This window comes from Euleptes europaea, chromosome 5 (assembly GCF_029931775.1).
Source record: "Euleptes europaea isolate rEulEur1 chromosome 5, rEulEur1.hap1, whole genome shotgun sequence".
Classification (NCBI taxonomy): Eukaryota; Metazoa; Chordata; class Lepidosauria; order Squamata; family Sphaerodactylidae; genus Euleptes; species Euleptes europaea.
The window spans coordinates 36,154,818-36,169,551 of record NC_079316.1 but is presented as its reverse complement, the minus strand read 5'-3'; the positions used below and the strand labels follow the sequence as shown (position 1 = coordinate 36,169,551).

The window sequence follows — 14,734 nt, the reverse complement described above, 5'->3', positions numbered from 1 at the left end:
TCAAATCAAGCCTGAACTGACCCTAGAAGCTACATTGACTAAACTGAGGCTATCATACTTTGGTCACATTATGAGAAAACAAGAGTCACTGAAAAAGACAATCATGCTAGGAAACGTTGAAGGCAGCAGGAAAACAAAGTCCCAACATAAGGTGGATTGACTCTAGGGTTGCCAACCTCCAGGCGGTGGCTGGCGATCTCCTGCTACAACAATCTGTTCCTCTGGAGAAAATGGCTGCTTTGGAAGGTTGGACCCTATGGCCTTATACCCCATTGAAGCCCCTCCCCCCCAAACCCTGCCCTCCTCAGGCTCCATCCCCAAAATCTCTAGGTATTTCTCAACCAAGAGCTGGCAACCCTAATTGATTCTGTGAAGGAAGCCACCACCCACAGTTCGCAAAGCCTGAGCAAGGCATTTTGGAGATTATTAATCATAGGGTCGCCATTAGTCGGAAATGACTTGAGGGCACTTAACACACGCCCTGCCAGATCCTAGTATGCCTGGCATGCTAACCACTACACCGTACATACCCTTTTGCACTAACTTTCCAGGTCTTCGGAGCTCCTAGTAATCAACAGCTGGCATTCACAAACCATTAGCAGTAAGTTTAACAAGGGTGTGATCAACAAGAGGCCAAATCTCCCAACTTTCATAATAATCTGACAGGTGGGTTCCAGTATTACAACAATTCCATTGGTATTAGCTGTGTTATAACACAATAAAATGGGATGTCCGGCGGTATCTTAAAGACAGACTGCTTTAGTCCAGCATGAGCTTTCTCGAGTTAGCACTCACTATGCATCTGAAGAAGTAGCTCTAGCTGGAACAATCGTTTACAACGCCCCTCTGGACTCTTTGTTTTATTTTCAAATCGCATGACCGGACCGGCGGCATCAAGGGGCGACCAGCCCTGTTTCCGTAGTAAAGATGGCCGCCGCGCCTTCCGCCCTCCTTCGGTCACGTGACGCTTCTCGTTACCGGTTACGGTGGCTCAGCGGGGGCATGACGGGTCGTTTGTTTTCTTTCTGTTCCGGAGATGTGTCGGTGAGGGGCTCGGCGTTGTGGCTCGCACCCCCCGCTAACGGCTCCTGAAAGAAGAAGAAGAAGACGACAAGAGGAGGAGCCTTACGGGCCGGAGCCGGTACCCGAGGGAAGAGGCAGCCGCCTTCCCGCTGGCCTCAGGGTGAGAGCTGAGGGGAGACGTTGGGCTGGGCCTTCTCCCCGTCTGAACAAGCGGAGCTGAGGGTGAAAGAGCGAGAAGAGAAGTTGCTACGGCCCCTTCCCCGGCTTCCCCCCCCCCGGCAATTGGCTGGGCCGCATTCCCTGCAGGCGACTCTGCCTCCGCGCCCTTCCCCGCGACTACCGTTATGTCCCCTCCTCTCCCGCCGTCCCCTCTGCTGTCCTCTAAAGCAGCGACGTCGGCCTCTTTCCCCCCCCCCCTTCCTTTGCCTTCGCCTCACCCCCACCCGACTGCCTTATTAACCTGTTACAGCTTCTTTTGTTTCTCCACGAAGGCCTGTGTGTACGCATTATGCGTATTAAGACATTGTCGAAGGCTTTCACGGTCAGAGTTCATTGGTTCTTGTGGGTTATCCGGGCTGTGTGACCGTGGTCTTGGTATTTTCTTTCCTGACGTTTCGCCAGCAGCTGTGGCAGGCATCTTCAGAGGAGCAACACTGAAGGACAGGGTCTCTCAGTGTCAAGTGTGTAGGAAGAGTAATATGTACTCAGAAAGGGATTGGGTTTGAGCTGAATCATCGTCCTGCAAAAAGTATCAACAATAATGTGCTAATCATTGTCCTGTAAGTACCAACCCCTTTCTGACTATATATTACTCTTCCTACACACTTGACACTGAGAGACACTGTCCTTCAGTGTTACTCCTCTGAAGATGCCTGCCACAGCTGCGGGCGAAACGTCAGGAAAGAAAATACCAAGACCACGGTCACACAGCCCGGATAACCTACAAGAACCGTATTAAGACAGTTGTACCCCACCTCCCCCCCACACACCAAGTGGGGACCCAGACGTGTCTCTTTCCCCTGTGTTGTGTCCCGGGTAAGCAATGGCTTGGTAATCCAGCGTCTGCTCTGCGTGCAAACTGTCCCGGGTCTAGGGTTTCCAATTCTGGGTTGCGAAATACCTGGGTATTTGGGGGATGGAGCCTGGGGACCATGGGGTTTGGGAAGGGATCTCATTGGAGTTTGATGCCATTGAGTCCACTCTCCAAAGCAGCCATTTTCTCCTGGGAAAGTGATCTCTGTTGTATGGAGATCACTTGTAGTTCCAGGAGTGCTCCAGGCCTCCACCTGGAGGATTGTAGCCCAACCAGGTTCAGTCCACAGCATCTCCCCTTAAGTAGCTTGTAATGTAAGAGTCTTTCACCTGCAGAGCCACTGCCAGTCAGAATAGACCATGCAGGTCTTAACAGATGTCAACAGTGTGCCGCACATATATCTGTTGGTAAGAGGATACATAGGGTTGCCAACCTCCAGGTGGTGGCTGGAGATCTCCTGCCATTACAATTGATCTCCAGGCAACAGTTCCCCTGGAGAAAATGGCCGCTTTGCCATTGGACTCTATGGCATTGAAGTCCCTCCTCCAAACCCCACCCTCCTCAGGCTCCACCCCCAAAATCTCTAGTTATTTCGCAACTCTAAGGAGACACCTAAATAGACCAGTGACCCTAGGCTCAGTTCCTGGAATTTTCATTTAAAAGGACAAAGAAGTTGTTGATGTAGAGTTGCATCTGAGATCCTGGAGAGCTGCTTCCAGGCAGAGTATACCTCACTGACCTTGTTAGGCCAGCGGTGTGACTCAGTAGCCCTAGACACACATTCCTGTGAATAATTATACAATCTGTGAACACAGTGAAGGCACTGGTCAGCAACTGACCATGCTTTCTTAAGGGTAAAGGATAATAAGTGAGTAAAGTAACAGTGCTAGGGCTACTGTGAACTGAATGATAACAAGAGTTGCCAACCAAGGGAGTTGGATTTTTGTGTGTTACATTCTACAGCTGAATGAATGTACAAGATAAACACAAATATTTATCCAGCTGTTTTATTTTTAAATGAATGTACTTTCTCTTATAAACAGATGTACACATATAAAGCTAGTATAAGGCAGGTTCATCTCTGTGAGTTAGTTGGGTGAATACGCTACCACATGCAGAGATGAGTGCTTGGCCCAGAAACACTGCAGCAGCTTCCATAATGGTTCTTACAGTGCTTCTGTGCCATCCCAGCAGCTGCATACAGAGCCAGTGTGGCACAGGCAGATGCAATTGGAGAGTCCATGCTGGAACGCTTTTTCCTCTGTAGTAAAGTGGTTGGGTAAGGACCATCTTCTATGAACACATGAAGCTGCCTTATACTGAATCAGACCCTTGGTCCATCAAAGTCAGTACTGTCTACTCAGACTGGCAGCAGCACTCCAGGGTCTCATGCTGAGGTCGTTCATATCTCCTACTTGCTAGTCCCTTTATTTGGAGATGCCAGGGATTGAACCTGGGACCTTCTGTGTGCCAAGCAAATGCTCTACCACTGAGCCGCAGTTTTGCCATAAAGTTGGCTCCCCCTCCCACCCCTGGCCCAGTATGTTCCAATTCTGTCACTAGGTTAGCAGTCATTTGCGCCAGAACTCGCACAAGGCAGGTTTTCCCCATATATCTTTTTTGTCCAGCATCAGTTCTGTTGGCTTTTGTCAGACCTGCCCCATTTCTCTGTGTAGGCATTTATTAGGTGGGATATGACTAGGTTTCAGGGATATTTCGGCATTTTTTGTCCTTGCAGCCCAGATATAGAGTGCTCCAACCTGCCTTGTTTTCCTCCTCTCCTCCTTTTGAGAGCTTGATGAGTATGCCCCACTCCCTTGGTTGGCAACTCTTGTTATCTTTCAGTTCACAGTAGCCCTAGCTCTGTTATCCTTTACTCACTTATTATCCTTTACCCTTAAGAAAGTATGGCCAGTTGCTGACCAGTGCCTTCATTGTTTTTTGGCAGTAAGAATAGTGAGGTGGATCTCCTTCAGTACTGACAGTTGTAAAAATATCATATGGGTAATTGTGTATTGTACCCTCAACTCATACCATTTCTTAATTCTTTGGGGGGTTTACAGTACACCACATGCTGAAATGGTCACATTCCCTCTTAATCGGCTTGCCCTGCAACCTAGGACCAAAGAAGTTTGTTTTGGATATTCACAACATGGGGTTTTTATTTTTAAGTTGGGATGGTTTGTTTTACAGATATAGCAGATGCCAACGGGCTGCTTTGTGTCTTCAGGAGCACTATAAATGATAATTCCTATCTTTCAAAATCAGAATTGGGGACTTCAAGAGGAAACAGTAATCCATAAACATGTGACTGTTGAATCCATAAACATGTGACTGTTTGGAAGATATTTAGCATATTCTTGTTATGTTGTCATTACAGAATAGATGCCTAGATTACAAATGCCTTAGGTAATAATATTTCTCTAAGTGATATGCCTAATGCTGCTCTTGTTTTTTCCCCCTTACAGCTTGAAAAGCAGTTGTCATGCTGTCTTATGTACAAACGTTCCACTGTTTAGGGAGACTGTTATGTAACATAAACAGTGCTGCAGTGTAGTAACATTTGATTAAAACCTTGCAAGCAAACACCAAAATGAGCAAGCGATCGAGCAGTGACATTCCTTTAGGAAGGTTAGTGGAAGCTATACAGTTGAGCTTGTGCTTGTAGTAGTGAGTAGAGAATGCCTGTAGATGCTGGTGATTAAATTGTTACAAGAACTGTTCTCTGGCCTGACAGGTCACCTTGGTTGCCTTCCTAATTAAAATCCTTTATTTTGAACCTAAAATTGAATAAGGTTTTGTGCAACTCCACAGGGCTAGAAAAAGCCAATTCCCCAATATTGTAGTTACTTAAAAACGTTGGCACTTTTTCCATCCCTGTTAATGGTTAGCGACAAAAAAACCTTATTCTATTGGCTCTTTATCTATAAAAGCCAGATCCCAACATTCTGTCCCACTCTGTGTTCATTCTTTCATTCCCTGGTGTGAATAAGAAATAAAATCTTTGATGGGTTATGGTGTAGAGCTATATAGATAGGATCAAGATCATTCCCAATGGCGGCAAAGGCCAGTCAGGTATGACCTCCACTTCAACAGTGTGTCCAAGGGTACTTCTGTACTTTTCCCATGGGGTAAAAAAATGTGAAGGGCTAGATTTTGGGATAATGTTGTCTTAAAAGCAAACACTGACCTGTACTCTCACTTGTTGGTAGTTTCCTATTAACAAGGATAAAGAATACATTGTGCCTAGAACCATACTGAACTACCAGGGTACCTTGCAGTAGACAAATCCTTGCTGCAGACAGACAAATTCACCCCAATAACATTTGAAATAGTTTCATTCTTGATTATTCAGATATTTATAATTTATTTTAGATGTTTACAGGGCAGTCTTAAGCAAAGTTACTCCATTCTAAGCCAAGTGGTCTAATTGAGCCCAATGAAATCAATGAGCTTAGACTGGAGTATCTCTGCATAGGATTTTGCCATAAAATATTACTTTTCTGGCATGTATTGTAGCTTATAACTGGAAAAATCCAAATTATAATAATGTAATAGAGAAGAATAAAACTACAGAAGAATAAAACTACAGTGTACAATTAATCGATTTCAAGAATTATCATTCAGGGCTAAAATCAGTTCCCAAACTGAAGAATCCCTGGTGTCTAGAAATAATGAGTGCTGGCCCCATTTAAGTTCACTGAAGGCAATGACAGTATTGCTTTATTTCCTTTCCCTATGTAAGATCCTAAGCACTACGTGGCAGGTTTCTCGTGGCCATTTTATGTGATGATGGAGTTGGTAAACAAGCTGATGCCATACATGCTGGCAAATAAAAAAGCACATAACCCTCTGATATCAAGATCAGTGTCTAGATATTAATGCTAAACTTCAAATTGACCCTATGTTATCAGTGGCACAACACTGCTTCTGAAATAATACGTAGTGACCATCTTTACTGTGAATGTTTGGTAGCACTTAGCCTAGAGGTGGGCAAAAGATAGGCTGTGGTCCACTACCCAGTTTTTAATGGACCATGCAGCGCTGGTACTTTTCCCAAGAATGCTGAATTTGGTCTAATTCAGCATGGTACTCTTTATATTTTTAAGCATGACTTCATATTCAGAGTAACAACACAGATCAGTGAGGTTTACTTGTTAAGAGGTCCTGAGTATAGATTCTCAGTTTACAATTAATCAGCGGACCTCAAGAATTCTTTTTTTTTAAGTAAACAGTGCAAGATTGAAATAAGTCTGCCTCTGCCCTAGCCAATGACAAATTATGAGCTAGATTAACCACGATTTAATAGTTTCAGGGGGTAGCCATTTTGGTCTGCAGTAGAACAGCTAGAATCAAAGCCAGTAGCACCTTAGAGATCAACAAGATTTTTGAGGCGTGAGCTTTTGAGAGTCAAAGCTCTCTTCATCAGATACCATCTAACAAAGCTCATAACCCTGAAAATCTTATTGATCTTTAAGATGATATTGGACTCGAATCTGCATGATTCAATAGTGAAATTTGTATGTGTGTTGAGCTATGTGGCTGTCTAACTGGAAGCACTTAACACTGTTCTGTTTGGTTGGCTTGGCAAGACTAGTTATATGATAGTTCCTGTTGGCGCAGGTGGCATGAGCTGTGTGCAGAGTGAAATTACTGATTGCCCGTTCTGTCTTCTGTCACTTAGAACAGTACAATCTTCAGAGGTTAACCAGACAGCTTTGTTCTGGGCACTGAAGTCTCTTTTAATCTGCTGGTTGCACAGAGTACATTCTGAATGTATGGGTATTGTCTAGTTGATGGTAATTTAGTCTTGGTTTTACCACAGCTCACTAATTAATGCATGCCATCATTTTCTGAAACTTGCAATAAGGTGTGGCCGAAACTGCAGGGGTGGGAGAAGAATCCTTCATTTTCATTATTCAGGTCAGAATGTATGCCAGAGTTTTAGCTAACTGCAAGCTCGTTTATACCCTGATCTCCTGTACTTTCAACATTGCCCTCGGTTCCATTTGCGTCTTGCACAGTTGCCCTGTGTGGGCATCCAAAACAATCCTTATTGTTCCATAGTAACTCTTAGTGCTAGGGCTTCTAAAGAGAGAAGATAAGATGCTTGTTCATGCCTGAAGGGATTTCTGTGATTAATAAAAGGAAGCAGCTAGCTGAATTTTAACTTGCATGTAAAATCAAAGGGGATATATCTTTTTATACATAGTGGTTGTACTGCACTACACACTATTACACACTGGACAATGCTTTGGGGAAAAAACACCTGTTAAATTAGTGATGAACTATGTGTTGTGCCAAGAATACAAGAAGCTGATGTATTGCTTTTTACTGTAGGGAGATAATTCAAGTTGTTTTGTTTCATGTCAGGATGAGTTCAGCAGCGTTCCCATCTCCAGCTGCTGAGATGGCAGAAATGAATCGAATTCAGTATGAAATGGAGTACACTGAAGGGATCAACCAGAGAATGAGAGTTCCAGAAAGACTCAAAGTAGCTCCACAAAATGCTGATCTTGAGCAGGGTGTTCTTGACGGAGGGCTTCCCAATGCCAGTGTAACAATGCAGGTGCCAGAGCGGATTGTAGTGGCAGGTACGTTTACCTTTGGGTGAGAGGTGTTAATAAAGTATTGTCACAATCTACTTTTTTGTGTGTTCCTGTCTACTGTAATAAAAATGGCTGTTTTGAAACAGTATCTACAGTCAGGCGCAAATTCTTAAAGTGAATCAACCTAGAACCAAAGTGGCTGTAATGGGAAAAGGGCTGCTGAGAGAAACTAATAAGAAGTATATTCAAAAGGGCAAGAGTCCAGCAGATTTCCAAAAATGGGGTTCTGAAGTTTGCGGTGCTCTGTAGTTGAGCGCTCCCTAACTCTATTCATCAAGAAGTTAATGTGATTTCAGTGGAATGTTACTTCTAAGAAAATGCACATAGGATGGTAGCATGCAAATCCACAAGTCAGTGACAGTGCTGTGATAAATGTAAAATATGTGCAAGTCTTTTGCATGTGTTCCTATTTGCTCGCTCCACTGGGTTTTTAAAATTTTAATGAGTTTTCATCTGACAACAAAAAGGAAAAGAGGTCAAGAGTCATTGCTTGGACATTATACTAAATCATGGTTAAACAAAAACCAGTGTGGAGCAGTGGTTAGAGTGCTGGACAAGGCTCTTGGAGTCCCAGGTTTGAATCCCCATTCTTTCATAGAAGCTCACTGGGCGATGTTGGGCCAGTTGCGAGCACTCTCTCTCGCTGTCTCTCTCTCTCTCTGGATTCTAAACGGTGGTTAATGCCAACCCTGTTTTGTTATGATATCTGTGCAGAACCCATAAGATATTCATATACCTTTGTCCTCAACAGTCTCAATAGCACAATAACATGTTCTAGATGCTCTTTAAAATATTTACTTTTCTAAACTCGAATCATAGGAGTAATAGGGAGAGTGTAAGCTACCTGTATGCTATAAATTGATCATATAGGTTGAGTATCCCTTATCCAAAATATTTGGGACCAAAAATTTTCCAGGTTTGGAATCATTTCGGATCTTGTAATTGCATATGTGTGTGTGTTAAGTGCCATCAAGTCGCTTCCGACTCATGGCGACCCTATGAATGAAAGTCCTCCAAAATGTCCTATCTTTGACAGCCTTGCTCAGATCTTGCAAATTGAAGGCTGTGGCTTCCTTTATTGAGTCAATCCATCTCTTGGGTCTTCCTCTTTTCCTGCTGCCCTCAACTTTTCCTAGCATGACTGTCTTTTCCAGTGACTCTTGTCGTCTCATGACGTGTCCAAATTACGATAGCCTCAGTTTAGTCATTTTAGCTTCTAGGGTCAGTTCAGGCTTGATTTGATTTATAACCCACTGATTTGTTTTTTTGCATATACACAATGAGATATTTTAGGCATGGGACCCAAGTCTAAACATGAAATACATTTATGTTTTATATGCACCTTATACACATACTTTGAAAGTAATTTTATACAATATTTTAAATAATTTTGTGCATGTGGGGCATCATGGGGAACCTGCCGTTGGTGTGACTGGCTTGCCTATGTACCATTTTGTTACCCTTTGTGGGCGTTCAAAAATTTTGGATATTGGATTCTCTGATTCAACCTTTATGCATGTTTATGTCAAAAGACCAGATCATGTGATGTTTTATGAAGATACTGGGAGAAACCAAGTGTTGAAAAGTGTGTCTTTTAATTTTAAATCCTAATGCAGCTGTTGAGAAACCTAGAGAGTGCTTAATTGGATTAGAATTGTGAAACATTTTTTCTACCACACTCACTGCCAGTTATTAGCCTATGTCTTACCTCTTGTTGGGGTGTTGAGATAGATATTACTTTCACCTTCCATTAGTATTCAGCTAACACTTTGTTTTGATGCAGTTATATGGAGAAAAAACATTTTAGATAGAGAATATTGTCTTTAAATATCTTATGTATATGAGCTGTGTAGAGCTTTTACAGGGTAAACTGATGCAGAATTATTCTGGGCTTCACTAATTGGCTTCAGTGGGTGTCAACTGGTGCAAAGGATGCAATGACAATGTGCAGAGTGCCTTACCATTGCAAAAGCCTGATTATATTTACAGTTGAGGGTTATTGTGCCTCACACATCATCACCCAGTGAATTCCTATCTGAGGTGGGATCTGAACTTCGACTCTCCCAGGTCCAGCTCCAGCATGCTACCCACTAAACCACACTTAATAAATAAAATGTTTAAATGTTCCTGGTTTTTAATGTCATGCTGTTGTTACAGGCAATAGTGACGACATTCCACTTTCCAGACCCCCAGATCTAGATCTTCTCCAGTCAACTCCATTCAAGCCTTTATCACTGAAAACGCCTCCCCGTGTTATCTCGCTCAGTGAACGACCGCTAGATTTCCTGGATCTGGAGAGAGCTCCTGCTCAGACCCCTCAAAATGAAGAGGCTAGTATCTATTCTGTCTGGTTCCACCACATTTTGTTTCAGGGTTTTATTTAGCAGGGAGGTAAAAAAGACATGTATTTCCTGCACAGTGTTCTCCAGGTCAGATTGGTATTGAACAGAGGATGGCTTTGTTCTGTGTAATACAGTGTGTGTGTAAAATACTATCAAGTCGCACTTGACTTATGGTGACCCCTTATGCGGTTTTCAAGGCAAGAAACTAACAGAGGTGGTTTGCCATTGCCTTCCTCTGCAGTGACCCCGGTATTCCTTGGTATCCCATCCAAATACTAACCAGGGCTGACCCTGCTTAGCTTCTGAGATCTGATGAGATCAGGCTAGCTTGGGCCATCCAGGTCAGGGCAATACAGTGTCTACTGAATGAGAATATTTTCTAAATATTGTCGAAGGCTTTCACGGTCAGAGTTCATTGGTTCTTGTAGGTTATCCGGGCTGTGTAACCGTGGTCTTGGAATTTTCTTTCCTGACGTTTCGCCAGCAACTGTGGCAGGCATCTTCAGAGTAGTAACACTGAAGGACAGTGAGACACTGTCCTTCAGTGTTACTACTCTGAAGATGCCTGCCACAGTTGCTGGCGAAACGTCAAGAAAGAAAGAAAAAAAAAAAAAAAAAAGAAAATTCCAAGACCACGGTTACACAGCCCGGATAACCTACAAGAACCAAAGAATATTTTCTGTTTAAAGGGAAAAAATTCTCAAAGTACTTTTTGTGGACTGCTTGGCTACTGTAATATCCTCTAGCTTTACTATATTGGAATGAAGTGAGAATGTTAAGTGACAGGAAAATTCCAGTGTGGCAGAGCCAGGAAAGAGAAGAAGCAGTTGGGATGGGGACCGTTAGAACAGTTGGAGAGAGGGACATAAAGTGAGAAGATAGCATCAAAGTAAGGAATAGTGCAGTAGGACTGGGGAAATAAATAACTTGTTACTTAGAATATTATTAGTAAATGTGTTAAGTGATAATTCAGTAGTGGATATTCTGTTTTGTTTTTATTGCTATTTGAAAATATAGGAATACCTGTTCTCCATCAATGGAGGACTGTAACTTTTAATAGGTCAAGCCTCCTACTCTCTCTGCAAAGCAGGGCATATGCAAATTGGTTTCAAAGTCATCCATATCTGGCTGGAGGTGTGCCTCTAGTGCTTACCTTGTTTCTCCATGGCAAGGACCCTCCTCCAGAGTGTGCTCTAGTTTAGGGCTGTCCCCTCTAATGGGAATAAGGGGAGATGCATTTGATGCATTACACCTACATGAAATAGTCTATTGATCAACATTAGGCGTCTCCTGTTGTAGATGTGAGAGTTGCTAGAAGTTTATTTCTTTTTTCCTTACTTTATTTTACAGGTTCTCTCAGTCAGAAGGCTGAAAAGAGAACGTTCAATGAGTGAAAATGCAACTCGTCAAAATGGTCAATTGGTCAGAAATGAATCCATGTAAGTAGAGATCTTTTTGACATAGGTCAAAGGTTCTAGTCTGTGTGTTCTTTCCCACTTCATGCCCAGAATCTACCTACCAAACAATAGTAAACAATGTAATAGCAGAAGGCTTCAGTTCTTTTCTGAACTATATTAAAATCTGTATGTTGAACACATACGTTAATTTGATGTAACCTTCCTGACCTTTTTGTTCTCAAAATTGTATGTTTTTCCAGCTGCAGGAATCTGTTTAGGACAACTGCTAAAATGTCCTTATAGTAGAAGTTTGTAATATATATACACTCACACACACACGATCAAACTCATCAACATTTTGTCCACTTTTTAAAATTCATGAGATCATTTTAATGTGCTTTGATATAAGCACACAGTTAAGTTGTCTCTTGGTAAAATTGATTAGACATGTTGGGAGTCATTAAGTAAATGTTAAGCCTAGAATTTAAAATCTGGGTCATATTCTGAAAAACCACAGAGCTCTATGTAAGTGTATAACAGATTTACAGTATGTTTGTGTGTCTTGTAAAAAAAAGTCTGTCGTTTTAGCTAATCAATGAAAAGCAGTACTGCTTAATTCTTTGTAGCTTTATGTTAAAAAATGGTTTCCCCTTGTTTTTTTCTGTCCGTGCATGATAAAGAATGTTTGTGACATGCTTTTAGGTTACATTCTTGTAGGCTGGGATTGTGTGACTTGTGGTAGAATTCATTACATCTTCCCTGTTTAAATTACCAACAAAAGCAGCTTAATCCAAATGAAAACTCTAGGGTGTTAGTATATCCTGAGCTAGGATAGATGTGGGGGATCAAATCAGAACAGCAACATCTGCATGTAAATTGCAGGGCAAAAAACTTTGGTCAACATTTTGAGTTGCTGTAGCAACCTTGTTGCCTGAAAATGGAAGACGTTGGAGAGTAACAAGAGTGGTGGTGTAAGGGGTGGGGGGGAAGCGAGAGGGAGAGCAGGTAAGGGCAAGCCCCAGATGTATAAGGGATCTGGAAGGGGGGGGGGGAGATCACAAGGATGGGTAGGGTTGCCAATCTTCAGGTGGGGCCTGGAGATCTCCTGAAATTACAACTGATCTCCAAATGACCTAGATCAGTTCCCCTAGAGAAAATGACTTCTTTGGAGGGAGGATTCCATAGCATTGAACACATGAAGCTGCCTTCCACTGAATCAGACCCTTGGTCCATCAAAGTCAGTATTGTCTACTCAGACTGGCAGAGGCTCTCCAGGGTTTCAGGCAGAGGTCTTTCACATCACCTACTTGCCTGGTCCCTTTAACGGGAGATGCCGGGGATTGAACCGGGGACCTTCTGCATGCCAAACAGATGCTCCACCACTGAGCCACAGCCTCTCCCCTCTAATACATGAACACATGAAGCTGCCTCATACTGAATCGGACTCTCGGTCCATCAAAGTCAGTATTGTCTACTCAGACCGGCAGCGGCTCTCCAGGGTCTCAGGCAGAGAGGTCTTTCACATCACCTACTGGGGACCTGCTGCATGCCAAGCAGATGCTCGACCACTGAGCCATGATCTTAGGCTGAGGTCTTTCACATCACCTACTTGCCTGGTCCCTTTAATTGGAGGTGCCGGGAATTGAACCTTGGACCTTCCGCATGCTGAGCAGATGCTCCAGCACTGAGTCAGGGCCCCTCCCCTGATATCTGTCGTCTGAACATCAGCTGTAATCTCAAGATATCTCAAGGCCGCACCTGGAGGGTGGCAACCCTATTTTAACCCCCCCATTGCACACAAAGAGCCCCACCTGTTCCCCCCCCAGGGATCTCCCCCCCTCCCTCCCTCCGCCCTCGTCTCACCGGAAGCGCCCCCCGCAGTGCTGGCACTGGTCGGCCACCCAGCCGGGCTGGCACTCGCACTGGCCAGTGCCGGGCTGGCAGCGCCCTCCGTTGGCGCAGGGCTTGTTGCACTCCTTCGCCTCCATCGAGGCGGCCGCCGGGGCCAGCAGGAGGGCGAGGGCGCCCAGCAGGAGCGGAAAGGCAGCGGCCATCATCGCCGCCGCGCTGCCCGCCGGTCAGGGCCGCCTCCGGCAGCGTCGCTCCATCGCCTCAGCTCAGGCGGCTGCTGCTGTGAGAGGCTCGGCGGTCAGTCCGCTGCGGATGGCGCACGGACGGTGGCCAGCGAGGGCTGTGGCGCGGCCTCCCGGGAGCTACGGTAGCCGGGCGAGCTCATCCCCTTCCGCTCTAAGCTTCGCTTTCTTCGCATTATACCCTGCTGAGGCCCCTCCCACTACCCTTCCTAGGCTCTACCTCCGAATTTCCAGGAATTTCCCAACCTGGAGCTGGCAACCCTAAGGATGGGTGATTGGGGCCCAGCAGCTGTTCTCTATCCCTTAAGGATTCCTGCAAAGGTGGGAAGAGTCCCGACTTTTGTGCTTATCCTCTGGGGATAGAAAGGAGATGCTATGATGATCCATGCAGCTGTTCTCTCAGCTTTAAGAATGGCTGCAAAGATGGGACCAAGCAAGCTAAAAAAAACAATCTGTTAAATTTTCTTGAAACATTTGTAAATACTCATTTCATAAGGACTGTTGGTGATTAGTTTTCTTGACTTTTAAGTAGATCTATTAGTCAAACTAAACAACTTAGTTTCCGAACACTGGACATTGCAAGAAACGTTTGCACTCTTTTCTCTTCCCCTGATGTTGTCTCTGACACAAACTTCTTATTTATCATTTTACTGTAATCTTACTCTGTCAAGAAAAAGCAAGATGTAATCTCTTGGCTGAGGAAGATGAAGGTTCCAAGGAGGCTCTCCAGCTCCTTGTAGTCACCGTTGAAGCTGGTGGTCACTCCTGGTGGACCGAGGCTTCTTTACGCAGGATCCCCCATTCAAAGGGTTACTGGCCCTCAGATGAGCTAGAGTGGAGTCCAGTTAGCACCTCTGAGACCAACAAGATTTTCAGGGTGTAACTTTTCAAGCGCCAAACTTGCTTCATCAGGTACATGTAGGAATGGAGATCTCCGAGTCCTTATATTCCCTCAGATGTAGATCACATCCTCTAACGTGTTTGCCTAAGTAATAAGATTTTTCCTAGGTCTCTCACATTTAAAGCATTTCTGCTGGTTTCACTTGCACTTGAAAGGAATATGGTAACATTCACCACTGAAATCCCATATGAACCGGGATATCTAGAATGACAGAGATATTGCTTGATGTCGCTTGCTGTGACATTCTGATAGGTAGGCCTAAGAAGAAAAGGCTGAGTCCCCAGGCTGCTTCCTCCAAGTCGTACCCATTCAAGTGCTCAAGCACTTTCCCAAGCT

The 14,734-nt window shown here is 44.1% G+C and overlaps 1 protein-coding gene across 1 annotated transcript in view; it reads left to right on the top strand.

The window, feature by feature from the left end:
• The first annotated feature begins 1,127 nt into the window (after positions 1-1,127).
• MFF (mitochondrial fission factor) overlaps positions 1,128-14,734 on the top strand; it is a 38,585-nt gene continuing 24,978 nt past the window's right edge. Inside the window, exons 1-5 of the mRNA XM_056850662.1 lie at positions 1,128-1,183; positions 4,525-4,687; positions 7,430-7,650; positions 9,823-9,995; positions 11,358-11,446. Coding sequence (XP_056706640.1) covers positions 4,650-4,687; positions 7,430-7,650; positions 9,823-9,995; positions 11,358-11,446 — 521 coding nt within the window. The 5' untranslated portion in view covers positions 1,128-1,183; positions 4,525-4,649. The remainder of the gene's footprint in view (positions 1,184-4,524; positions 4,688-7,429; positions 7,651-9,822; positions 9,996-11,357; positions 11,447-14,734) is intronic.